Below are 26,714 nucleotides of genomic sequence, written 5' to 3' on the forward strand. Positions count from 1 at the left end.
CCCAGGTAGACGAACACTCAAAAGAGATCCGCGACAGGGGGTTGCAAGCTAATTTTTCGGCAATTAATTTGGAATGATACAGTAATAGGTTGAAGACGCTGTCACCTTAACGATATCTCAGTTGGAAAGTTCGGTAGATTGCCATCATAAAGTAAAAACTGTTACTGTTATACCTATCAGCTATTGACATGATAAAAATGATTTGATACCGCGTTTAGCAAAACAGCATGATGTTAGGCCTATCGCCCGCGGTCATCTGGCAGAGTTGCGCTTGCAGCTGCACAAGATTCGCCGCAGCGAATCTACTCCCGCGTAGGCCTAGGAATGTATAGATCATGTATGACCAATTATATACAGTATACAGTAGCATTAGGGCTTATAAGTGGCTTGCAGGGACAATAATTACACTGGAAATTGCTTCCAATTGCGTATAATCCGATATGTTTATCGGTGTTTTCCTAAATGATATCGCTAGCCATGGGTTCACTTCGGTACGATTGTTTTTTATGGATATTTGCAACATCTCAGAGCAGGGTGCTATATTCCTATGAATTTCACAATCATCTAAAATGAATAAACTTTAATTGATAATCATTATCTCTATATATGATGTCGGTATTCGGTGTATGATCAATTTAATACTAAGCGTGTAATCAAATGCACTCAAATTGTATGTACTTACCGGACAACATGTCTAATCTTATTGACGAACATTTTACGGTATTTCGCACCTGGTTAGATGATGCATCATTATAGTTATAGGCCTAAAAACAATATGAAATCCAATGTTTATGTTTATGTTTATGTGATTCGAGACCTTTAGACCAAGATTAGACCATTACATCGATCAACCCCAAAGGCATATTACAGGGAAAAATTTCATTTCGAAATTCTGTTTAGCAATATTGCCAATCAAACTGATTTTTGATTCGAGAAACATAGTTTTGTATTGTATTTTTTGCACAACTCCCTGATTTTTTGCTACACAAATGTGTAGCAAAAAGGTTGTTTTGATAGCTTTTTGCTATGCTACACTGGCGAAATTATTCCCTGTATTATATCATAAGGCCTCACATGCATGGAACCATAATATACTATGCTACTAAAAAATCACCGAACTTCAAAAATTAGAAAGCAGAAATAAGGTGAATTTGAAAAGATATCGGAACAAACATTTTCGTTAGAACATGTCCTTATTTATAACAAGGCCAACAGCCATTAAGTCGCGTGCTACAATGCATAGTGATACCGGACCGACAGACAAACAGACCGACAGACAGACAGACCGACAGACAGACGGACCGACCGACATAGTGAACTATACTGACCGAAATTACTGAACATGTTTAAAAATGTTGAAATGTTTAAAAACATTTATATTTTTTTAATTTACACGTGCGTAGCCTGTCACATTTGACGTGCTCGTATAACGTAAGTTCGAGTTGAAAATTAAGTCAAGAAAACAGAAATCGGGCAAAAAGTGTGCGCAATAACATTTAACGCGCAGTGCGCGCGCAAAAATCTGCGCACTCATGGCAATTTTGTAAACGCTTAAAATTGCCTGAAACGTACTCTTATTTCATCGAAAATAAATTTTGAAAATTTTAAGCGCGCGTACGCATGCGTTACATGCACTACGCACGTAATTGTATTGCCATATGATGATTTATGCCCTGAAATTTATGAGTACCAAATTTAATTTAATTGTGATTCATGGTTGTTAAGATATGATTACAAACGTGATTTCGTTAAATCGTGCGTAGACCGCGTAATTTTTTATTGCGCACCGTGAAAACATAACCACATCGATTCCTGGCCATAAGGAATATTCTGTGAAAAATTGACTTAGCTAGATTAAACTGATATCAAGATAAGGTCATAAAGCGATAAAACGCATAGTGATACCGGACCGACAGACAGACAGACCGACAGACAGACCGACAGACAGACCGACAGACAGACAGACAGACAGACAGACAGACCGACCGACCGACTTAGTGAACTATAGAGTCGCTTCCACGCGACTAAAAACTGGATTGCATACAATTATGCATTTATAAATAATTTTGTTATAACATTATTATTTCGAAAAATAATAATTTTCTTGGAAAGATAATTACTTTAATCTTTTCATTTAGGTTTCAATCAGTCTTTGTCAAAGAAGTAGAATTTTAATATCATAATTTCCAAGAAAGACAATGTTTTGTGTAATAATGGTTTACTAATATTCATGATAATATTTATAGAATATAAGAATAGTGTTTTCAATTAAGAAAATTAATTATTATTATTAAGTAAATTCACATTTTTGTCGGAGGATCAAATGGAATTCGGTTTGACATGTGTATTTTCTCAAATTATATACTTATGTATATTTTCAAAAACGTATCATTTATCAAATACACTTTTATCAATTTAATAAAAGCATATTGATTAAATTCTACTTTATTAATATTCATAATCTAGATAATTAGATTTTTTAACATTAATATCTTTCCTAGAATATACCTAGGCCGAGTTAATCAATTAAATTACACTCCATAATATTCTGTTTTCATTAAACATTACTCAATGGCCTTGCTTGAGTTATTAAATTCATTTAAATGTTGGTCTCATTATTGTTATTAAACAGTAAAAGATTTTCTTTTTCTTTTCTTAAACATTTCACATTTAATAATAATAATAATAATAATAATATCGTGGATTTATATAGTGCCTAATGTTGTGAAACCTCTAAGCGCTGAACATTATTACCCCAGTCATTTTTTCCTGATCAAACACGTATGTTAAACATACTCCCATAATGCAGCTAGTAATCAGCGCAAAGTTGTGTCATGATCTAACCGGGTTCCCATTTATACACCTGGGTGGAGAGAGGCAAATGTTCGTGTTAAGTTATCTTTTCCTTCATTAATTTCTTTAAATTATCGAAGTAAATAAATCACTAGGTCTATATTTATCATATCATCATTTTGTCATCAACCTAATTTGCATTCGAAATTCTTCAACATCCTTTGGGTCTATTTTATTTATTTATTTTATTTGGGTATAAAAAAAAATTATTATATACAAAAAGCAGCAGCAGCTACATACTGTAGGCCTATAAAAAGTACATTAAACATCAAACATTAACATATAAGGAACGCAAGAAAAATATCAAAATATTTAAGATAATCTAGGACTGAAGATAGTCCAGGACTGAAGATAGTCCAGGACTAAAGATAGTCCAGGACTAAAGATAGTCCAGGACTAAAGATAGTCCAGGACTAAAGATAGTCCAGGACTAAAGATAGTCCAGGACTAAAGATAGTCCAGGACTAAAGATAGTCCAGGACTAAAGATAGTCCAGGACTAAAGATAGTCCAGGACTAAAGATAGTCCAGGACTAAAGATAGTCCAGGACTAAAGATAGTCCAGGACTAAGTAATAACAATTTATACAAAAGAAAATTTAAACACGAAATACCATAGTCATACAAAACCAACAACCAATAAAATGTTTAAAATTCATTCGATTGAGAGTACCTATTGCACATTAGACGAAAGAAGTAAAATTATATCAGGTACATGCTAGTTAATTATTTACCATTGTAAACTGCTCATCAATAAGAACTATTAATGGTGTACATTCAAGGCTACGATTTTGATGCCAAAAATATCTTATATTAATTATGCATGCGAGCTGTACTGGGCTTTTAAACTATAATCTGTGAATAATTATCATCAAATGGGTGAGCAAGATTTTAGTGAATTGAAAACACGATAAAAGAAATATAATATTTAACCGGCTAATCTCATAATCAATTTTCGTATTAGTCACGTGATTCAGGATTAAAAGTATGAAATGTTCATATAGCTCAACGGTGTATTACGATGTATTGCCACAAAAACATGACAATGAAGATAATTAAATCAGACTTTGAATAGGTTATTTTGTAGTTTTAGTAAAGTTAATCACTTTCGTAGAAAATAAACGAAAACAAAATAATGTTTTCCCTTATAAAATGACAAATAAATAGATTCAACCAAAAACCGATTAATTTACTATTTTTTGCGTTAAATTACAGATTTTTTCAGGTAAATAAATTTAGTTTCGAGCCAATTTTTGGTTAAAATGGATAATTATTATTGTGACATTAAAATTGCATATACAACAAACTATTTTTTCTGGAGGACAATACATCTTTAAGTAATAGGCTAGGGCCTACACATTTATATTCCAAGGTTGCTTCTACATTGAGTCTCCACATACTATAGTCAAAAGTACTAATACCTCCCTGGTATTACTATGTTTTGTTATGCCAAAGTTATGCTAAAAATTACACTAAAGTCCTGCACTACTTTTCCAAATACTCGGTTTTAAAGGCCCGTTTACACTAGGGCGATAACTATCGATGATAAATAGATAAACATACATTTGTTTTGGATAAAACGAAAGAAATTAGAACAGTTTTCATTCCAGAACTTAGGATAATCATGTATGCCTTATTTTATAAAAATAATTTTTTTTAAATTTAATCAAATGACGTCATGATCAATAAAAACAATAAAATGGTTGGTATTGTAACGATGTCATTGCTCTTACTAATCATGACGTCATTTGATTGTGGAAATATTATTTTCATCAAAGGCAGCATAGGTGATAATCCTATAGTTCTAGGATGAAATCTTTTTTAAATTCTTTTGTTTTAGGTATGAAAAATGCATATTTATCTTTTTATCGTCGATCATTATCGCCTAGTGTAAATGGGCCTTAAAATTATACAAACTTGTAGTCATACACGTTACAATAACTGAATAACAATTGCATCTTCTTTACAACTTACTAATAAAAAAAACTTCATAATGCGATGTAAATAGCGCCACCTCTCGGCAATAACATAGTTAACTTTCAGCAAAGATGTTTGCTATTTGCTTTCTGATATAAAAAAGGCTCTGAAAACACGGTACGTCGTATTGCATCTTTTGGGACACTGATATTAAGGGGACACATTCTGGTGAATATGCTCCCCCTATTGACTGGGCATAGGGGTGGGAATGGTTCTCTGTTAATGGGAAACTCCAAGGTCAGGGTATAGAAGGTGTCTCCTAATAGTTTTACTGTATAATATTGACTATTACCTAATATTGTTTTATAATAAATTTACAATTCGTTGTCTAGATAAATGTTTTAGAGGAGAGCGGCCTTAAGTTGTGGAACTCAAAGGAAATAAGCGGAATACGGGTAAATAGGTTAAGAATAATATGCGTATCTGCTTTACTTTGTTTTTATTGAATTCGAATTTTATTTATTTTTATGTAAGTCGCAATTAGCATCAGTTTTAGACCTAATCAATATAACGTGATAATGAATTAGTTTGATAAAATTTAGGTTTATTCCAACAAATATGGTATTTTAATAAAAACAAGTCATTGACGTTTCCAAATTAAATGCAACACATTGACTCAAAAATTACAACAACTGAACCTTTTTTCACGAAATGGAGCCCGTAGAAATGAAGCGTTATGCCGTCAATTAGCGACATAAATGACCCGTGTCCATAGCTTGTTTGCCGGGTTGCACCGTGTTAGAAAAACTCATCTATCGGCTCTTTAGATCAACGACATAGGAATGCCATGGCTTGGATATAATACCAGGTTCGCTTTGGTTCGCCGTCGATCGTGAACAAGCTGCGATTCAGGCCTAGTAGAACTCTCTTGGCTCTTCTTAGAATGTTATTTATGTTCACAAAGGATTATTATCAGCCTTATACCACACGTCAAAAATAATAGGCTATTTTAATAGCTAAATGTTTAAGGATTTTTTTTTCTATCTTAGCACACAGCGCATAATAATTTGATTTTTCCATTGTGATTGTTAAAAAAACACAGAGATTTTTTCATATTACAAACCGGACAAAACTATACTCGCTAGCATATTTATCTTTTATCTTTTTCGATGGAATTAACATTGAAAATAATATGCTAAATAAGAATAATTATATAATAAATATTATAAAACATTCGATGTTTCAGCCTGAAATAAATGTGTTATCAATCAATCAAATCAAAAAATAATAATTAAGAATATTTTGATAATGATGTTGAAGTATCAACATAAAAACTTTGTTTTTCTTTAGACAACGAAACGAGTGTAGGCCTACAGTAAACTAACAATAAAACAAAACCATGCGAAACAACGGGATACTATAGTTTGAATTTGATACGTTAATTCTATTATTACATTGGCCATAGTGTCAACATGATAAAATATTATTATTATTAAATGATAATATCAATAAGAATAACAACGATCAGCAAAATCGACTTAATTTAGATTGTACCTTCGGGTCATGTGTTATCGATATGATTCAAAATCCTTTATTAGTTTCTAGCCGCACTACTTGTTTAGCGCGTAAGAATGTTAGCCAAGGGCAATCCGTCATTTAAAATATTGTCACGTTCATGTAAATTAGTTTTGTGCACAATTACAGATGTCATAATTATTATTGTAAATAGTGTGCTCTTTATCATTTGTTATTGTATGTTTTACATCAGAGATTTTAATTGTTTTTAATGAAAAGGCAATACATATTATCTTAAAAAATTAAAGGAGTTTTCTTTTTAGGACAAAGAGTATAATATATTTTTTTCTTCAGGCAAAAACACGCATGCAAGAAATTCAAAATGCCTAAAGATAGGCTAATAATTTAGATTTCAATTTGGGTAAAGATGTATTTATTTACTTTGAAAAAAAATGTAATTAGCCTATTTACCTGAAAAAATGTAATTCAAAGCAAAAAAGTAGTCAAATTGACAAAACGAGGGAAGGGTGAAATAAATTAAATTCTTTCGTCCGTGGTCATATAATGGGGTTAAATTGAATGGTTTATTTTGTATTTTCATATCCGTAAGTGAAATCATTATTTTTGTTCGTTTTTTTCCTATGGAAGTGAATAACTTTATTAAAACTGCAAAATGACAATCAAATCTTCCCCTTTATGTTTTTGGAAATGACAGTAGTATGGGACGCCAATAGCGCATTTGTATTTCGTAAAAACGTAATTGGGTTATCAATACCGTTATATATTATAATCAAAGACCATTTAGACTAATGTGAGGTGTTATTTAACCTTTGTGACTTTGATATTGTACGTGACTCTCCGTTGTATAGATAAATATCATTATCTCTGTTTACCGGAACAGTATATTTATTATGAGATAACAGTGACGTAAAGCTATTAGAAAATATCATAAATAATTAGACGAGTAGACACTTTGTAGAAGATAAATATAATATAATGTTGTCAGAGAAACATTTTAGGCCTTTCGTTTTTATTATTTTAACACCTAGCCGAATAAATTAAACACCGACCCGGAACGAATATTATCAATTGCGTCAATATATATATAGGTCAAACATTCCATAATTAGCTATTAACACATATTTTAAACAGGCAATCAATATTATATACGCACATTAAAATAATTAGTAACACGGCATTATGTTTTAAATACTAAATTCTGTTTAATAAACATCGATCCGTTTATAATATCAAAGTCAACGCTCGCTAGGTCGTCTAGGATCACATAATCCGAATAGACAAATCTGATAATAAGTCGATTATATTGCCAATTTTCCCGCTCATTTCTTAATTGAGCAGACAAGCATAAAATAAGTGACACGGGATTGTTCAGGTCTTACACTTCATTAAGGCCTCGCTTCCACGCGGCGGATCGCGTTACGCCCGAGATACCTGATTGAAATTGTAGCAATAATCTGCTGTCTTCAGTACACGGAACATCCATGCAGAGTTCTTAAAGTATCCCTGAGGCGTTACCGCTTGCTGAAATTGAGCTCTACCTTCATGAACAGCTCGCATCCTAGGTTTTGTTTTCGATCATTTAAATAGCAAAACGAACGAACGGAGGTCTTAAAGATCAAAACTTCTATTACATTGCTAATTTCACGTCGAATTAAGACTGAAGATCGGTGAGATGAAAGCGTTTTGTAGCGACTCGGCTGATACGTTTCTGGCCCGGTGTGCGAGGACGTTCAACCATGATGTGTTAGAACCAGCTGAAACGTTTGAACATACTCCAGTGCAACAAATACCAACGTAATAACATTTCATGATCAGTGTTTGTTTAAAATCATTTCAGTAATTTAGACTCAATTTATTTCAATAAACGATTTATATAAAAATTATTTCAGCTGAAAATGTAGAGTAAATGTTAAATCGGATTAACTTAAAGCAATATCATTACCAAGCAAATGGGCTTTGTCCCAGATTTTGAAATTATCGTTTGTGAACTAAGTTAACAACATAATCTTTTCCAAACCAAATACGGTGAACGTGTATCTAAAAAAATTATAACGTTATCATAATATGTTCGCCCTAGATCAATTATTAATGCATTTCTGGGCCAATCTCTCTAATCTCATCCCTAGCAATCTTTAATCTCATCCCTAGCAATCTTTAATCTCATCCCTAGCAATCTTTAATCTCATCCCTAGCAATCTCTAATCTCATACCTAGTAACTTTAATCTCATCCCTAGTATCTCTAATCTCATCCCTAGCAATCTTTAATCTCATCCCTAGTATCTCTAATCTCATCCCTAGCAATCTTTAATCTCATCCCTAGTATCTCTAATCTCATCCCTAGTATCTCTAATTTCATCCCTAGTATCTATCTTATTCCTTAATATTTATCTCATCCCTAGTTTCTATCTCATCCCTAGTATCTCTAATCTCATCCCTAACATCTATAATTTTATCCCTAGCATCCCTAATATCATCTCTAGTATCTATAATCTCATCCCTAGTATCTATAACGTCATCCCTAAGTATCTATAATCTCATCCCTGTATTATCATCATGACCTATATTGGTTTTGAATATCGTATAAGTTTGTTTTTTCTTTTGTGGGGGCAACCCACATTTATTGCAATGGTTACAGTATATATATCTATTTATCAATGAATATTTAAGTGATATTACACAGACAGAGGTTTAAAGATTATATAAAATATTTTGACATTGTGTTAAAATCTAGATAAAACAAAAAGGCTATACAGAGAAAATTTATATTACAGAGCTAAAACGATATAAAGATTGATATTCAGTATTAAAAATTGAGATTCGATATAATAATGATAAAATGGTATATTGCATTATAAGATTGTGTTTTGTTTGAATACTTTGATAAAATCGTATAGTTTTACATTTTGAACATAATATTGCTGTTATTATTTACATGAACTATGATAAAATAAGAAACTAATATATATTGCAAAGCTAAACCCAAACCGAAGTATAATAATAAGTTTATTATTATTTCAATATTGTTAAATTATTGTTTCGTAAATTCTTCGTCTTCTCATGCCTACATACGTCATCACTCATCGTTATTCCTACAACAATAGTTTGTTTAGAGTAGACCTTATTCATTCCGAAAATAAGAGAGATCTTTAATATTATGCAAATTTATACAGAAAGTATAAAATCCAGTGTAGGCTTATACACTATTATCATTGTTGCTTGGTACTATATAACCGTGATCTTTTGTGAATTCTGTGACTTAAATTGATTAGACCCTCCTTATACATGCCATCAATCCCACACCCACCAGCCCCTCCCTCATCACTCGTAGGCCTACGAATAAGGCATAAATGCCAACGCGATACCGGTACCTTATTATGACTACAGTTCAGTCTCGAGGCCTATATAATGTTACTTGCATTGTATTATGCCTTGGTATGGTCTTTTAGGACTCCTTTGAGACATATATTCTTAGATCTACATGAAGTGTGAAATTGAGACTTCAACGCGTTAATCATATGAAATTAGGCAGCACTGTATTACACGAAAATCTTGAAATAGCTTATTATCAAGCAGGACAGTCTCACATACTGTAGGCCTAACATGGCGCGACGCGTCAATGTGCACGCGAAACGAGTTGGCCCGGGTGCGATATTTCTTTTCGTAAATAAGTTGGGGACGAAAAAAAAATCTGTTACTGTTATATCAAAACCTGTTAAAATGATTCATATTATAGTTAAATGTTATTATCAAAATATCAAAAGGCAAATTACTGAAACTGTGTGCTGTGGGTGGACTAGATTTTAATGGAGATACAAATAAAATAAACAAAAAGCTAAATCAAAACGATAAAGCAAAACAGTAAAAGACATTTTGGATCGCTTTCGGGTAGTACTAATCCTTCCTCTAGTGCAAGTAAATATTATTATTTTTATTTTCTAAACGACATCATCTCCATGGTCTTATAACACTATATAATAATAGTAAATCAAGAGTAAATAAGTTTGGTCCGAATATTTTTTGAAATGATTTTTAATATAATATAGTGCCCTGCCCTTTCTCAAAAGTACACACGATTTATAATCTATTTCCTTCTCAAAAAGTACAACGATCCTGATTTCCGGTAAAATACATTAGATAATTAATAAATATTAGATAATAATGAATAATTATAGATATTATGAATAATGTATCAAGGCCAATAATTAATTTGATTCGAAAAAAAAATTATGAAACGTTATGATATGATTTTTAAAATGTTTTGGAACTTTTCCAAAATTAATATGATTAATTTACCTCCATGATTAAACTGGAGCAAGTGGACACTTTCTCGTGAAGCGGCCAACCCCATCCAGTGGACACTCCTATCAAGGGGTCATGGTCCTAAATGCTTCCCCTAAATAAGGAGTCTATATAATTGTAGTGCAGTGCCGGTATTGAGTCTCTATTTTAGTTCTGCACATTTTAATTTATTTTTAAACTAAGCAGGGGAAAGTTTAGATAGAATCATTGACCGAAGAAAACGCACTTGATTGGAAATACACCAATTCAGTCATACTTATTAATCAGAGTTCAAGTCCAATGTTCAAAAGGTCATTGTACAGTACTTTCTATACTTTGGTAGAGCTCTGGTATTATTCGTCTGGTTAGGCCGCCGAAGCGACGTTAACGATGTTGAGTCACCGGCGAAAACTTGTTTAACTTGGGTGCTGCGTCACTTTACCAGTTTATACGTCGTTAGAACGCATTCCTAACCTTGAGGTTTTGCTGGTGTCGTAAAACAACTTAATATAAAGCTGCCGACAGGAAAAGCCCTTCTTTAAAACATTCCGGGCGGCATATTCTCTTTGAAGTGGATAAATTAAGTAATACGTTTATTTAACATACAATTTTATTCGATTGTTTTGATGATATGGCAGTTGCGTTACATTGTTGCCTGTAGTAATATTTTGTTCAGTTCAGTTTAGGCTAGAGTGTTTACCTATCTGTGATTAAACCATAAACAAACTGATGATTCGATAAATGTTCGTAGGATTTCAAAACCACATTAATAATTAATTAACAATCCACAATATAAATACTATATTAGTACCACGAGGAAAGAGTCACTCTTTCCTGATTAGTACATTAGTAGTGATATTAAGTAATCAAGACGATCAGCAAACACGATAACGGTGTCGACGGACAGAAAAGACAAGATGACGTCACGAAAACGGTTACGAAAATGAAACGATCACGTTGATGACAACGACACAATAACGACGATGACACAAACGAAGGCGACAAAGATGATGACACGAAAAGAAGATAACAATGAAAATACAACGTTGATAACAGGAACACGACACATATAACGACAATTTACGATAAGGACGATGACACGATAACGACAACGACAAAGATGATGACAGGAAAACTATAAGATGACACGTTGATGGGAGCGACACGATAACGATGATGACTATAGAGTCTTCAAGTTAACGGTTTTAGATCTGTACTATGTCTCTTTATTTTTCATATGTTTACCATTTTCATGATTCAAACATTTGAGTACGGTAAGTTGTAAAACGACATTGCGATTCACACAATCGGAAAAAGATGTTTATAAATGTTTTTTCTTCATCATTTTTATTAGGGATAATTTGTACTTCTGTATGCGTTTAATTCAATATTTTATCTTATACGTGTTGAATTGAATTTCGATCATATAAATTCAAATGAATAATCTCGAATCCTTGATTTCGTTAGCAAATCTAAATCAAATCAAAATGAATATTAGTATCATGGGCCTTGATAATTGGAAAAAGAAACACATGCACGAAAAGAAACTTTCTAATTATCCATTAATATGATCACATTACTAGATTGACATCTCATCGGATAAGTAAGAACACATGTACTTTGACGAATATACAGAAAAGAAACACATTAAAGGCGATGATTGCAAGATCGTGCCTTTCTGTCAAAGGAACTCACTTGTAATGCTCTGTGATCTCTGGACAGGTTCTTGTGGATGTAATAGGAAATGACATGCAACAACAATGTACCCTTACCCAGGCCTAGCAAATTGGCTGATGACGGTTAGATAAACCATCACAGCGACTCATCAACGCAATAATGGAACAATTTGTTTTTCTATAACAGCACGAGCTAAGGTGCGATTAAATGAAAATAATTGCGTTAATTCGCCTTACTAATTAGAGTCTAAACAAACTAAGTGCGTTATTAGCAATTTATTCACAGAAATAATTGATTTTCTCCGCTCTTCGAGTGAAAATCAAAACGGATTAAGACCAGCAAATAGCGCGCAATTATGACCATACAATGCATATGAAACTAAATTATTGAACACTTGAGATGCGATACGTATTATGCGTTACACAGGTACACATACAACAAAAGCTTACACAATCAAACACTGGTATATTGTATTTAAATTAGAAACGATTAAACACCAGTAAACAATTAAACGAATATTCCTCTCTAATGTTTTCCGATATCTGTCATTTATAGATTGGTTATAAAGTCCTTGATTTTGATCACTTTAATTATTCCAATCTATTACTGTGTAAATTGTTAGGCACCTGCAACGCATTCGATTTGATAGGTGTTTAGTTATAGTCCATCATCTACTTCAAACTCTATCGACGCTGTGCACAACGCAATTGAAACGCATTTGATACACGTATTATCTGTAATTACTTGTCCATCTTGTAAAATATATTTTGTTAAAGCACTAAGAGCCAATTACACCAGTTGATTGATATTAAAGTTTCATGGTTTTTTATACATGCTTAATTTCTCCGTCGAGTTTACCGAGATGGCCTAGATCGTGTAATAAATACAGTATGTGAATTATTTGTTATAAATGTTCAAAGCAAGATTCTAAACACTGTTTGTTGTTGTGTAAAACGAGCTGTATTTGGTAACATTAGTATGGGCCTAACATTTATGGGCCTACCACAAACTGTTGGGCCTATTAGAAACAATCCGCAGTGAAATTCGTTGTGTGATGGTGGGCTAACTCCTTTACCCCAAAGCATTGATTCTCAAGATTCTAGTGGTGGTAATGTGGTAATATTATTAGTAGGACCATGGTAGGACTAACATTTATAGGCCTACAAAACTTCCGGTTGACATTTTGTGAAATGTGTGCTGTTAGAACGTCTTTAAATGAATAAAAATAACAAAAGGAGATATTTTTCTGAAGTGTATATTAGTATTTGTACTAAGGATTTATTTAAATTTAACCAAAATAAAAGTACAATAGGCTTCTTAAACATCATTTGTTTATATATTAATTATATTTAAAGCAGTCTATGTTTTAGACTATGTTTTGATATTTCATTACCGGCGGCGTCGCTTTGGATACAGTACTATACTATACTAGTACATTAGAGTACTATTTTATCTGTGATTTCAAATAGGAATCCTGGACAAAGACACCGTACAAGGCTATTGGTATCGTTTGCATAAGAAAGTTGCTACAGAACAAAAATGTGTTCACATATAATTGAAAAATAATAAGTGAAAATAGGCGACAGTCTAAACAGATTCTGCACTCACTCCGTACTACAGAAAACAAAAAGTTAAACAAAACATTATAATTTGAAATTATATATAAATATTACCGGATTTTTTTTTGCGACAATGATTAGGCTAAGTTCAACAATCCGGCATTTTGTTTACTTTCTACTTTTGTTTTCAGTGCCGAAATTTAATTAATCAAATAAAAATCATGGAGGAGTCTCCTCCATGTCAAAATAAACCACAACAAAACATTGATCCCCTCCTCACACCTGGTAATTCCACGCTCATCATTCTCTTAATTCGCCAATTAAATAGATAAACTATTAATAATGATTCATTGATGCAACTAATTCGGCAACACCTTTTCTCACGCATCATGTTCAAAATGATATGTTACTCCATTACAAAACCATTTAGATGAGCAGAGAAGAATTTGTGTTATACACTGCAGAGGAACATAGGCCTAAATCTGGTTAGTTTACGTTCGTTAGAATCTATACAATTGTTTAATTATTAAACTGCGTCTTCCGTACCATATCACTGCATTAGAAGGAAATGTATGTATTGTATTAAAGATGGTTATTGTCTGAAAAATAATTTTTTTTAATATGCCATTTCAATTTCACATAATAGTTATCCACTTTGACCAAAAATTGAATCTAAACTAAAATTTATGTACCTGAAAAAGCTGTTAATTTAAAGCAAAACATGGTCAAATTGCCTGCCAGACAATGGAATTTTAGCATTTATTATGTTATTTTTTAAGAAAAACATACATAAAATAACCTATTCAAAGTCTGATTTAATTAATCTTTATTTTTCATGTTTTGGGGGACAATACATCTTTAATAGGTGTGTACGTCATAGTAAATCACTGTTGGTGTTGGTTAAAAGACAGTAAAATTATGGTAAAACACAAATGTGGAGTAGGCCTATATAGGCCTATTTAGAATTACGCATAGACCTATTCATGTTCTTATGGCTTTTTTTCGTAAAGTAAAACATTGTTCGTAATGTATTCGATTCGTTATCTTTTTTGGAGGAGGGAGGGGGGCGGTTTATTTGTTAAGTAATTAATATTCCTACATGGATAACTCATTTCAATTTCATTCGTCCGTGGGTCTGAATTTGTTTTTTTTTTAAATAGAACAATTTGGGTTCAGGGTTTCAACTTTGCTTTCAAATTAGGACATCTACAAATTGTTTACAGAGTTTTTACAGTAAGCGCGCGGATATAGGCTATTGTGTTAAAATATTATGTTGCTAGATACATTAAAATAGAGATAGCATGTGGTAAAAAGTACCATATCATACCTTCACATTTAAGTATAAACAAAACCTGGAAGGGTGTTTTTGAGTCCCCCTTAAACGGGCTAATATAATGAGCCTGTAAATACGATACGCTAATAAAATTGCTTGAAAGTCAAGGCGTTTTTTTTACATCGTACTTCTGTTTTCCAAGATACTTGAAAGGGTAAAGCACTTTTAAGGTCAATAAACACTGCCGCTAAATACCCCTATGTCAGTCTCTTCAAAACTTCAAAGCTCGTTGTACTCGTAAAAATACGTCTATACCAGCCTAGCTTCTCGTTTCCAACCCGATCAACACATTCAGCCAACTACACTGGCGTTCGTTGCGTCACTGCAAATTGATAAATTAAAATTAATTGCTTTATTATTATGACGTAATTAGCTAGTGATTTAAAGCGGTGTGTATTTCAACGCGGAAATACATGAATGCAATATACAAGTAGGCCTACAAATTAAAAAAGTATGTATCGGGCGGTGAAAACAAGGCGGTAAAAACTCAAAAGGAGTTATAGTTCCTTTACATTGGGTAATTAAATTCACGTTTAATGATCACAGAACTCTGATAGAATCATTATATTGAAAGTGCTAGTTTTCATAATCAGGTATAAAACTTGTGAAAGGAGTTTGCTATTCGGTACTGTGTATTTATTGCTCAACTAAACTCGCTCAAGGAAATATTTACAACTATGATCGTTGTTTGATAGCAGGATATCTCCTATAGATAGAAAAACATATTTGTATAATATGTTAATTACCGTATGTCAAACATTATTGCATTGTACTTCAAAAGTACGGGTTAAACAGTGTAATCGTCAAGCGAGGAAAACAACATAGTAATTTATTTGGAAAATTTCACTTTTTTAAAGCCGATGGGGCTGCATTTATAGCAATATCAAAATAGTAATACAAACAGTAGGCCTAACATTTACACGTACAATAAATTTGAAAGAAAAACAAAAATACAAAATCAAATATCAATAAAATATAAATTAATATTCAAAGTAAAATGTCAAATTTCTCAAAGAGAGAGAGAGAGAGAGTATCGACAGTGTAAACGCGGCCGTAATATATAGCATGGCCTTTTTGTTTCTGAAGTTATAGTCACAGATTGATGAATTATTCTTAAAATTTAATTACGAGTGTAATTTAAAATATAACAGAACTGACCAATTATTACTGTAGGCTATTGGAAATATGTTTGGCGAACAGCAGGTACTCGAAACTAAGATCTGTCAGTTAAAGGTGCTACCAGCCCGACGGCAATGTTTAAGTGTCGTTTTAAACAAAACAATATTGCCTAGGCTATAGAGTTATACAATTTTACGGTTGTACGGTAAATGTTACATAATCTCAAATGATGCATACAATAACTGTGAACCAGTGCCGATAAGTTTGATGTTTGATTTATTAACGTATAGTACGACGAATAAAATTACAAATAACGAAGAAATACCGTAACAAATCCAACTTTAAGTACTAAAAAGATGACAAAAAAAGAATTACAAATAATCTTATATTAAATCATTAATACCGATTTTTTTTAAATTGGATATACATAACTGCAACAGTTTCGTTAATTTTGTTTTAGCATATTATACTTTTTTTTCTCTTTTGTGGCATAAGCACCACTTTTATTCACATTCATATTATCTTTCATGTTATCACATCAAATCATATTATTTATCAAACTTGTCTAAATATATTTTCAAGATCTAGTATGTAAATTGTAATAATACAAACTGAAACATTCTTGAAAGGAGTTGGGGATTGCGTTGTTTTAAAAGTTACCCAGAGCAGTGGGATTGAATGACAGATATTAGCAATGATAAAAAATATTAATGTGATAACTAGAACACGCGTGCTCATAAAAAGAAGAACCAACAGCGACTGGTAATTGAGACTAACACTTAAGGAGAATAACATTCCAATTCAAGTACCGGCGGCTTATTTGATCTCGCCGACACCTTATTCTACCCCGTGAATGCTCTTTTATTGCTATTTGATTTCTTTGGATTTGTGGAAATTGCCCCGTTGTTGGTCACTTGTACTCCTGTGTGTAAAAATAATCCGACACAAAGGCGTTACATTGTATTGGTATAGTCTTCTTTTCAGGTAACTGTTTGAGGCAAGCATTCGAGTCAACAGTTAGTGTCCACTGTCCTATCAGTTAATTTACCGGCCAATTAAAATTACCCCTTGTAATGAGTACCGCGGTCATAACCGTATTATTACCACTGATCCGTATACTATAGGCCGTAAGTCTGCTGTAATTGTATTCCACCTATTGTATTTAATCGGTGACTTTATCAACGCATGCGCTCTTCAATTAACCAATCAACGCGTTTCAGAGTAGTCAATGAATTAAGTGGAAAACTTACTATAAAACTCAACACAATCATTTGGTATGATAATATCGAAATACTACAACGTACACGCACAATTGCTGAGTGAAATATTCTGTTACCTATTTTCTGTTATATAATACTTGTTGAGTTTTTATTAGTGTTTTCTTGAATTTTCAAATGCTTGATTACTGCTCAAGAATGGATGAATCGCCGTGCAAAAGTCCGGCGCTTAGTACCGTCGCACAGGAGTACAACAAAGTATCATCCCCGCACGTGGAGGACAGTGTTCATACCGCTAGCCTAAAGAGTCGGCTTAGTCCAACCCCAGAACCGGTAGAAGAACGACAAGTACCCAAAGTAGAAAATGTTGCTGAACCTCAAAACCATGGACAATCTATTTCTCGAATTACACCATTTTCTGTATTAGACATTCTTGATCCGAATAAATTTACTGGATGTAATGCGGGAAGAGAACCCGGATCACCTTCTTCGTCAGACGATAACGAATACGAATATTGTTCAGACGATCAAACAGACAACAGGTTACGAATGGAAACACACAACGAATGTTACAAAGGTAAATACATAATCGTTTTTTAATTGTGTATTTGTTTATTGTAGGTCTATTCAATTGTATTGTAATGGGATCTAACTAAAGCATGTACTATAATATCTAAGCCACTTCTCAATTGTAGATGGATTGATGGTTTCAGGTACTTTTTTGTAGGCCTAGTAAACGCATTATTAACTCATAAAGATAATATTTTACATTTAAATATTGTACTCTATAGTTTATTTCATAATTAAACATTAATTAACAGAATGACTGATCTTCACATTACTAATTGTAGGAAAAGACAACACTAAAGTTATTCAATTAATTCAGGGAAATATGCAATTAGTTAATCATAAAAATGTGTCTTCTTCAGATCTGTACTATAGCCTTAGAACAGTTTTATTTTCAAAATATATTTATTCGCAGAGTAAGATTATCTTATGTCTATCTAAATTTAAAATAATATTCTAATTCTTATGAATAAATATTATATTTTGAACAATAACATAAAGTGGTAATTGTCAGTAGGCCTATCAATTTTTTTTTGTTAAACGTCTAGGCCAAACAACGATCATAATTAAAAACATTGGTATAAACATGTCCTCGAATATTTTCCACATACACCGTGATATTGATACGAAATAACAAGGCCTACACTGATATTTAAAAACATAAACTGTGTTTTAAAAATAAATTATAGTCCTATCTTCATCAATTTTATTAACATTATGTTATTTGTTATCTGTAAATATCTATAAATAAAAATATCTGGTAAATGACATGCAGAATAAAATCAAATTGATTTTATCAGACTACGTTAAATGCTATTGAGTAACTGTAATCCCCGTAACGTATTAAATAATTCTACCAATTATAGAATTCTAAATGTGTTCTGGATGAGTATGTTTTTCGCACACCATAATTTAATGTCTAATCATCAACTCATTACGAGGTATACCCTTGGTAATTCATGTATTTCCCTATGATCCGCAAAACGTTTTTGCTAAACATGTACCGGATGAAATTACCTGTTTTTTGTTTTAATTCAATAAATAATAATTCCCTCGAGTTTACAAAATACAGTTGTGTACTTGTTAATTGCAAATCATTATAGAATTATCTTTAACACATGATTTGTGATGGAGATTTGTCATGAAATATAGAGTTATATTGGAAGCACGGCTATGAAACCAATTAAAGTATCACGTCAGATAGCATCCAGGCTTATCGACATATTACATGATTTTTATTAATCGAGTCGTAAACAAAACAATATTTCAGTGTACTAATGTATTTATACCGTTTTGTTTTTATGTAGATTCCCAAGTTTACGATGATGATCCAAGAGAACTGATTGATGTAGACGATAACGAAAGTACAAAATCAGATTCCGCCAACGAAGACGACGGTGACGAAAAAAGTAGAAAACGTAAACGAATTGACGACAAGGCCGGAAAACCGCGTCGAGCTAGAACGGCATTTACGTATGAACAATTAGTTGCATTGGAAAACAAATTCAAAACAACAAGATATTTATCTGTGTGTGAGAGATTGAACTTAGCGTTATCTTTAAGCTTAACAGAAACACAAGTGAAAATCTGGTTCCAAAACAGGCGAACAAAATGGAAGAAGCAGAACCCAGGCATGGACCCTAACGCGCCAACCACTCACGCCACGACGCCCATCCCTGCTAGCTTACCCAGCAACTATACAGCTAGTTTAATATACGGATCACAAGTATGGCATGGACTCCATAGTGCTGGTGCAGTACCTTATCTTTTAGGCTCGCCATACACGTCAATGCAATCACAGGCGCATCATTTTCATCCGTACTTAGGACACGCTACGTTATAGACCGTACTAAAGACTTTTATAAAGACTCAGAAATATTTTATTTTAAAATCGACCATCTTTCTTGCCCTAAAACCTACCGAGCAGGGTCCGACAGGATTTGGTCGCTCTATTTATATATAGTTAACTTTATTATATGTTTTTCTTTTGTGAAATATGTGATTGTTAGGGGAAAAAAGACTGCAGTCATTATAATTCGTACATGAAGAAAGATATATCGTTACTTAATAGAATTTTACAGTGTATATATCATTGTTAAATCCATACTATTAATATACAAACTATACCTATGTTATTTTTTGTCTGTAAATTAATATGATCCACTTTTCACTCATGTGCTGTGCATTAGAAGTAAACTGTTTTCATAATAAATCTATCCAATTAAACAAAACCGAAATAAAACAACTAAATTATTCTCAAACTAAATGAAATACTTGATTCGATCCAACAAAATGTACAATATTTTGTACTGTCAACTTAGTATGTTTGAATATAAAAATGACGTTATAAAAAGCGCGCGTGTTTTCAGACGATATTAACAAATCGTTTGCAAACTCGCACGTTTGTTTGGAACACAGACGATATTGATTTAGTAAATATGTTCAAATTATTTTAAATTATGTGTATGTATTGAACAATACCATCATGCTGATGTTGATCTTTTTTAGAAAAATAATAAATATATGAATATATGAACTGTTGCAATGTGAAATATACTTTTGTTTGTTTTATTTAATGAGACTGTATTTTTAACGAGTGATGCACAGAAGGAGATCCTATAGTGAGTCGATGGAAGAAATAAATAGATAAATATAAACACAACATGCAATGAACATGAATTCTAAACCGGCCGGCGATATACTGATTAATTAATTAATTTGAAACGATTAAATATATTTCCTCCATGGTGAGTCGGACGAAAAGTGCTTTTAAACAAGAAATAGACAGAAAACGATTGACTTTGCGTGGCCAATCAAAGGTTACGACCTTTGAAAAAAAAATATCTATGAATAAAACTATACCCTAATAGCCTACAGTACTAAGAAAATAGCATTACTGAGAATAATCAAATTGAAGTCATAGCCTCTATTAAACACCAATAAAAAAACCTGTTGTGCTTTGGTGGTCTTATAAAATTATAGAAATTGATAAAGGTACTGTGATAGTAGTACTATGGTTAACAGTAGTATGATAACTGACGGGGAACCTTTTGGTAAACTTTAATAGGTCTAAAAAAAATGAAAAGTAAACTACAATCAACGTAAGAAAAGTAATATGGATACTAACATGATTTTTTAGTCCATCTGTATCAGAGATAATACAGAATCCATGTTGTCATTTATCGTATAGTTCTACACGCATTTGGAAGATAACAAACACGGAATCGGGTGCATACAAAGGGGAAAATGAAACTGGGAACATGACGTAAAGAAAAGCAAGAAGCAGGTAAAGACAAGCAGGGAAATCATTCATTGCTAAAGACCAGTAACTTCTTAGATGTAGCCAAACTTGGAGACGACCATGTAACGTCCACAAAGGACAAGGAATCATAGAACATATACACACATAGGTATGTTTCATTTGGGTATCAAGGTGTCACCATTTAGGCCTACCTCGAATCTATAGTGAGGAAATCTATTTTATCCTACGGCACAAATCCCAGTATGGCATTTTTACATTTTTTAAATAGAGTATTTTTTTATGATATTTTAATATGGTACATATTTACTTCAATAATTTGCAATAATCTGCAATACGCCTAGTCTTTCCTCAACACAATGCATTAAGTTTTAGTTTAAGTTACGTGTGCTCTTTTATATTTTACTTTTTTATTTTTGTTGTTGTAACAAATTTTGTGTGAATGATGTACAGTATAATCTATATATTTTTTTACTTGTTATGTATGTAGAGTATCAAATGACACATTTCCAATTGTATGTATTGTGTATGTAATTGGACAATAACAGTTTTTTTAATTTGTTTGCATTTTTTAAAATAATATATCCCAGTATGGCATAACATCCCAATATGACATTACATCCCAATATGACATTACATCCCAATATGGCATTACATTGGCCTATTCGTAAGATACAACAATTATAGGTAACGTTTACATCAATCTATTTTCTCTCAGTTTATCGAAATGTTGGCGGCAAAAATACGGTAACGGTTGGTAGAAAAAATACTGTAATATTTCCGACAGATTTGTAAACGTTTATGGAAAAGACAAGATTGACATTCAAACCGATTCGTATAATATCAGTTGGCTTCGAGTTGGGTTATGGTGTAAATTCAAAACATAAATAGATGTTTACGATTAACTGTTGACTTTTAATTAACCTAAGCAACAAACTTAAACTGACGTTAATTTTTTTTCTCAATTATGGTAATTAGTCCATCTGTACTAAATATAACTACCGGATATAATCGTATCAAAAGGAGACGATCCCGTGCCCCTTGTAATTGGAAAAGCCAAAGTATCTCACCCATCGCCATTGTATTTTGGGGTATAATGTTGATTCATTCAAGTTGGTTGTATAGCAAATTTCGACCTTATTAACGCGAGTCAAGTATACAGTTAGTGACACGATATAACACAGTCATAAAAACAATATGACGAAGGTAACAATACATTGCTTCCGTTAAGACCATAAAATTAAAAAAAGGGTATTTCAGAGTAACAGCCCCTGCAATACCAAGTGCAATCCGTGCCGAATCCCCCAAATTGGTTCTTGTTATATAAGGCCTATATTAATGAAACTTTCCTACAAAGATCTTTGGAAATTGATAATTGATAATTGATAATTGATAATTGTGCCTAATTTGAATTGCTCTATTTTACTGCGAAAACAGTAAAAAACTTTACACAGTCAATGCAAAATTAAACAAGTTATTTCATTACATATGCTGCGATTGAAATTTTATTTACACCATATGAATATTATTAATCTTTTTATCTTTTAAATTTGTATATTTATGTACCGATCCCTTATACTCATTTTGAGTCTTAAGATACTTTTTATAAGCTTGTACAAATGTTTTTCTTGGTGCAATATTTTTTATATTTCGATGTTTTTTAAGGGGCAACTAACTCTTTGAGTTATAGTAATTGTTTTGCTTTGGTTGCCCCTGACCATTGTGCTCTGTTTCTGTTCTGTTATGTATCTGTGTTTTGGTCGAATAAATAAATGAAATGAAAAAATGAAATGTTTACACCAAAGAAACAAATTGGAAATTTCGTTAATGAGATGTTAATGAGATGTTAATGAGATGTTAATGAGATGTTCGATTACAACATCTTGTTTCAGAATTATCATTGCTTCAAGTCTCCATTGTGTTTAAAATTTATTATATTATTTATTCTTTCTGAGTATTACGCAATAAACTTTTACTATCTCTGTGATACATTGTATACTTGTATATTTGCTTTCATTTTTCACCAGGATTATTGAACATGGAACAAAACATGAAAGAGTTATAGGCTAATTAACTCAATGCGGTGGTTAAGTGGTTAAAAGTTTCGGACACCAAAAAGTACTATTTTGTTCAGGTACGATTCATGTACTCCTGTAAACACATTCTTAAACAATAATATTTTTATTATTATATATATATATGTAATAATGTTTATAGGCCTACTACGCGCGCAATTTATAATCATTTTTCTATTGTGTTGTCTATAATTCTTTGTTAGAGTTTTTGCATTTAGAATGTGAGGGTCACGTGGTGTATGCGGTTTTAGTATCATTGGTGGAGTTCATCTTTTAATATTAACCGCCTCTTATGTTTTATCAAAATTTAATAATGATAAATTACAATCAAAAGAGACTTAATGCCAAACACTGTTACATCGTTATGTTGCATTTATATTTATTCTAGCAAAATATTATTGGTAATTACATTGAAACACGTCAATTTAATATAATATGTCGCCGATTTGTTCGAATTTGATGTTATTAGTACTTTACATATGCTAACGATGTAAACAAACTTATGAAAAAATTATTTAGTTGCACGGGAAATAAGTAGGTTAATTTGAAGAACAATAATAATGTTCGCATTTTTTATCTATTCCGCACTTTCTGGTACAATTAAATGGTTTTAATAAGTTGCTTTATTTGCCAAAATATATCATTTATTAGTAACTCATGACAATTGATCAATATTGACATTTAAGCGAACGAGCGTATAAGAGTTTAATAAAACTTTCCACTAATGTTTTTTACTAAGAGTTTTATGGTTATTGTTACAGTAATCAACAGGTTGTATTAATTAAGAGTTAAAACGCGACGCATACAACGAATTTATGCAGTTTAACACAAAAACATTCTCAATAATTGTATTTGTTTGCTATTCATGGTCACTGTCACCACATTAGTTGAGTTTACAACATATAAATATATTTGCAATAAATCAGAATCCATATTTAAATGTCAGTTATTTTATTTTATAATTAATGCACTTATAGCGTTCCATAGGATTACGCTCAGTAGAATTTCATATTTTCGCTCTGAAATTCTTTATATTGATAACATTGCTACGTAATTATTGACTTGGGACAAATTGAACACGAATGTAATATGAATTTAGTTACAGTATACGATTTGGTCAAAGTTGAATAGCATGCGTGGTTCGGGTTCAGTACATAGCAAACTTTCCGGAGCTCGTTAGCATAGCTCCAAAGTAATTGTTTGTTAAATTGGCTTTCGCTAACATAACATGACTGTTTTTGTTTCAATTGAGCTATCGTAATTATGTTTAAATTATGTATTTTATTCGGTAGAATGCTTAGGCCTACCGGTACTCTTTCAGATCCTCCTTAATCGATTCGTCGAACTCACACGAACGAACATTAGAAGGCGTACAGATTTGTAGGAAAAATTTGTAGCAACCAAATACAAGATCGAAATAAACAGGAAATGTATACATTAATTAATTCAACACGTATCTTACACTATTAGTGGTCAGCTAGGTAAACCATAGCCTTTCATCAATTAATGCACGATACATTGCATATACCATACATACAGAGGAGTATATGGCAAAATACTAGAAAAAAATATTATAAAAGAATACAATTTCTATTAAATTTAATCCAATTAAAAACCACTATGTGACCGATATTGTGGTATTTAGCCGTCTTGATCTTTAAGAACTATAATTTAAGTTCGTAACTTTTTCTGGAGTCCTTTAACTCCACTCCCTTCTACTTACTCCCCTTCCTTCTACTTAATCCCCTCCCTGCTACTGAATCCCCTCCCTGCTACTTAATCCCCTCCCTGCTACTTAATCCCCTCCCTGCTACTTAATCCCCCCTCCCGTTATTAACATGCCCAGCGCCTTTGATTTTGTACCTCGGTCTTTGAATTGACGCTTTATAAATATTCATATAATAATAATAATAATAATAATAATAATAATAATAATAATAATAATAATAATAACACTAATAATAATAATAATAATAATAATATGTATGTGTGGCCATCGTTAATTATAAGCATATTAATTAATTAATGTTTTACAAAACTTAAATTAAACTTATTTAATTGTCACTCTTTCAATATGATTCTTACTGAATGATGTACTGTATTTAATAAATTTTTTTAAATTCCATGGCGATAATGTATCTTCGCGCAATACAAATTAAACGAATTAACATTACTCTTACTACGATTCGTGTACTTCTGTAAACACGTTATTTAGTACTAATAGTATATACAGTTGAATGAACTGTAATTCGCATTTCTACGTATGTTTTTTATTAACTGTATTTGCTTCAGGCCACATTTTTTTTAACTTTCTAGTTTTGCTTCTTTTTGACAGCCCGATACGCGTCACGCCCCATTGGTTTTGCACCGAGCGTGAAAAGCGAAAGCGGTTGCTAAGTATGGCTTAGATGTTATGCCTAATAATTTGCACGATGTTTTCTATTTATTAGGTGACCAATTCAAAATAAATTAATTGATCGACATATCTATGCCCCAGGTGGCAGACGTAAAATAGTCATCAGGTTGGTAGTACAGCCAAGTTCATGGCTTGCGCACCGTCAAACACATTACACAGAGATTCCATCTTAGGCTTAGGCCTATAATTGTTTACGTTCATTCGGTGTTTTCGTTTGGCTAATTAAACATTTCCTTTTATAAATTTATCAACATTTTATATTAATTATAGGCCTAAGTTATAATTAATATTTTGAGCACTCTTTTCGTAGGCCTACAATCTCAATATCAACAAAGGAATACACCATCCCTGTTTATAGAAGTTGTTGAACTCTTACTTGATCTACTTTGGTTCAAATCTACTCCGACTATAAGCCTATACATAATACGTTTTTCATACTAAGAATTTTATTATTTTCTTTAAAATAAAATAATTTTTTATAGGCCTAGTAATTAACAAATTGTTTCTAGATTTTATGGATGAGGGCGTTTATGTGTCTCATTTTAAATCAATACAGATATTGGTGATACTAAATTGGTCATAAAGTACCAACATCATTAGTTGATCGATGTATATTTCTGTTTTTCGAGATTTTTCATGAGAGGACCATAATTCGTCAACGTACAAACTTTGATAATAATCATAAGTGTAAAAGCGTTAAATGCAATCACACGTGCGCGTAAATTGATGATAACCATAAGTGCGCGTAAAAACATTGATAATATCATTTCATAACATTTTATGATCATTTTGCGATACTCATCGATGTCGACAAATACATTTTAAAAACGAATTATGACAGCAAAATGCGGTACAGAAATCAAAACGACAAAAATATGATATACAGTAACTTTCGAAGGCCTATAATAC

The 26,714-nt window shown here is 32.1% G+C and overlaps 1 protein-coding gene and 1 long non-coding RNA gene across 2 annotated transcripts in view; one reads left to right on the plus strand and one right to left on the minus strand.

Moving 5' to 3' along the window:
• Positions 1 to 750: 750 nt before the first annotated feature.
• Positions 751 to 26,714, minus strand: part of LOC140046432 (uncharacterized) — a 64,952-nt gene continuing 38,988 nt past the window's right edge. The window contains exon 3 of the long non-coding RNA XR_011844784.1: positions 751 to 764. This is a non-coding gene — a long non-coding RNA (uncharacterized lncRNA). The remainder of the gene's footprint in view (positions 765 to 26,714) is intronic.
• On the plus strand, positions 17,561 to 20,587 carry LOC140047927 (NK1 transcription factor-related protein 1-like). The gene is made up of 2 exons (XM_072092956.1): positions 17,561 to 18,065; positions 19,363 to 20,587. The coding sequence occupies exons 1-2, from the start codon at positions 17,666 to 17,668 to the stop codon at positions 19,896 to 19,898; spliced, it is 936 nt and encodes a 311-aa protein (XP_071949057.1). The 5' UTR covers positions 17,561 to 17,665; the 3' UTR covers positions 19,899 to 20,587.

Source organism: Antedon mediterranea, chromosome 4 (assembly GCF_964355755.1).
Source record: "Antedon mediterranea chromosome 4, ecAntMedi1.1, whole genome shotgun sequence".
NCBI lineage: Eukaryota > Metazoa > Echinodermata > Crinoidea > Comatulida > Antedonidae > Antedon > Antedon mediterranea.

Bases quoted from the DNA above. Each gene is read 5' to 3' on its own strand.
- LOC140047927 (XM_072092956.1), top strand. From the start codon at position 17,666: ATGCTTGATTACTGCTCAAGAATGGATGAATCGCCGTGCAAAAGTCCG. The intron at 18,066-19,362 runs GTAAATACATAA...GTTTTTATGTAG, and splicing joins ACACAACGAATGTTACAAAG to ATTCCCAAGTTTACGATGAT.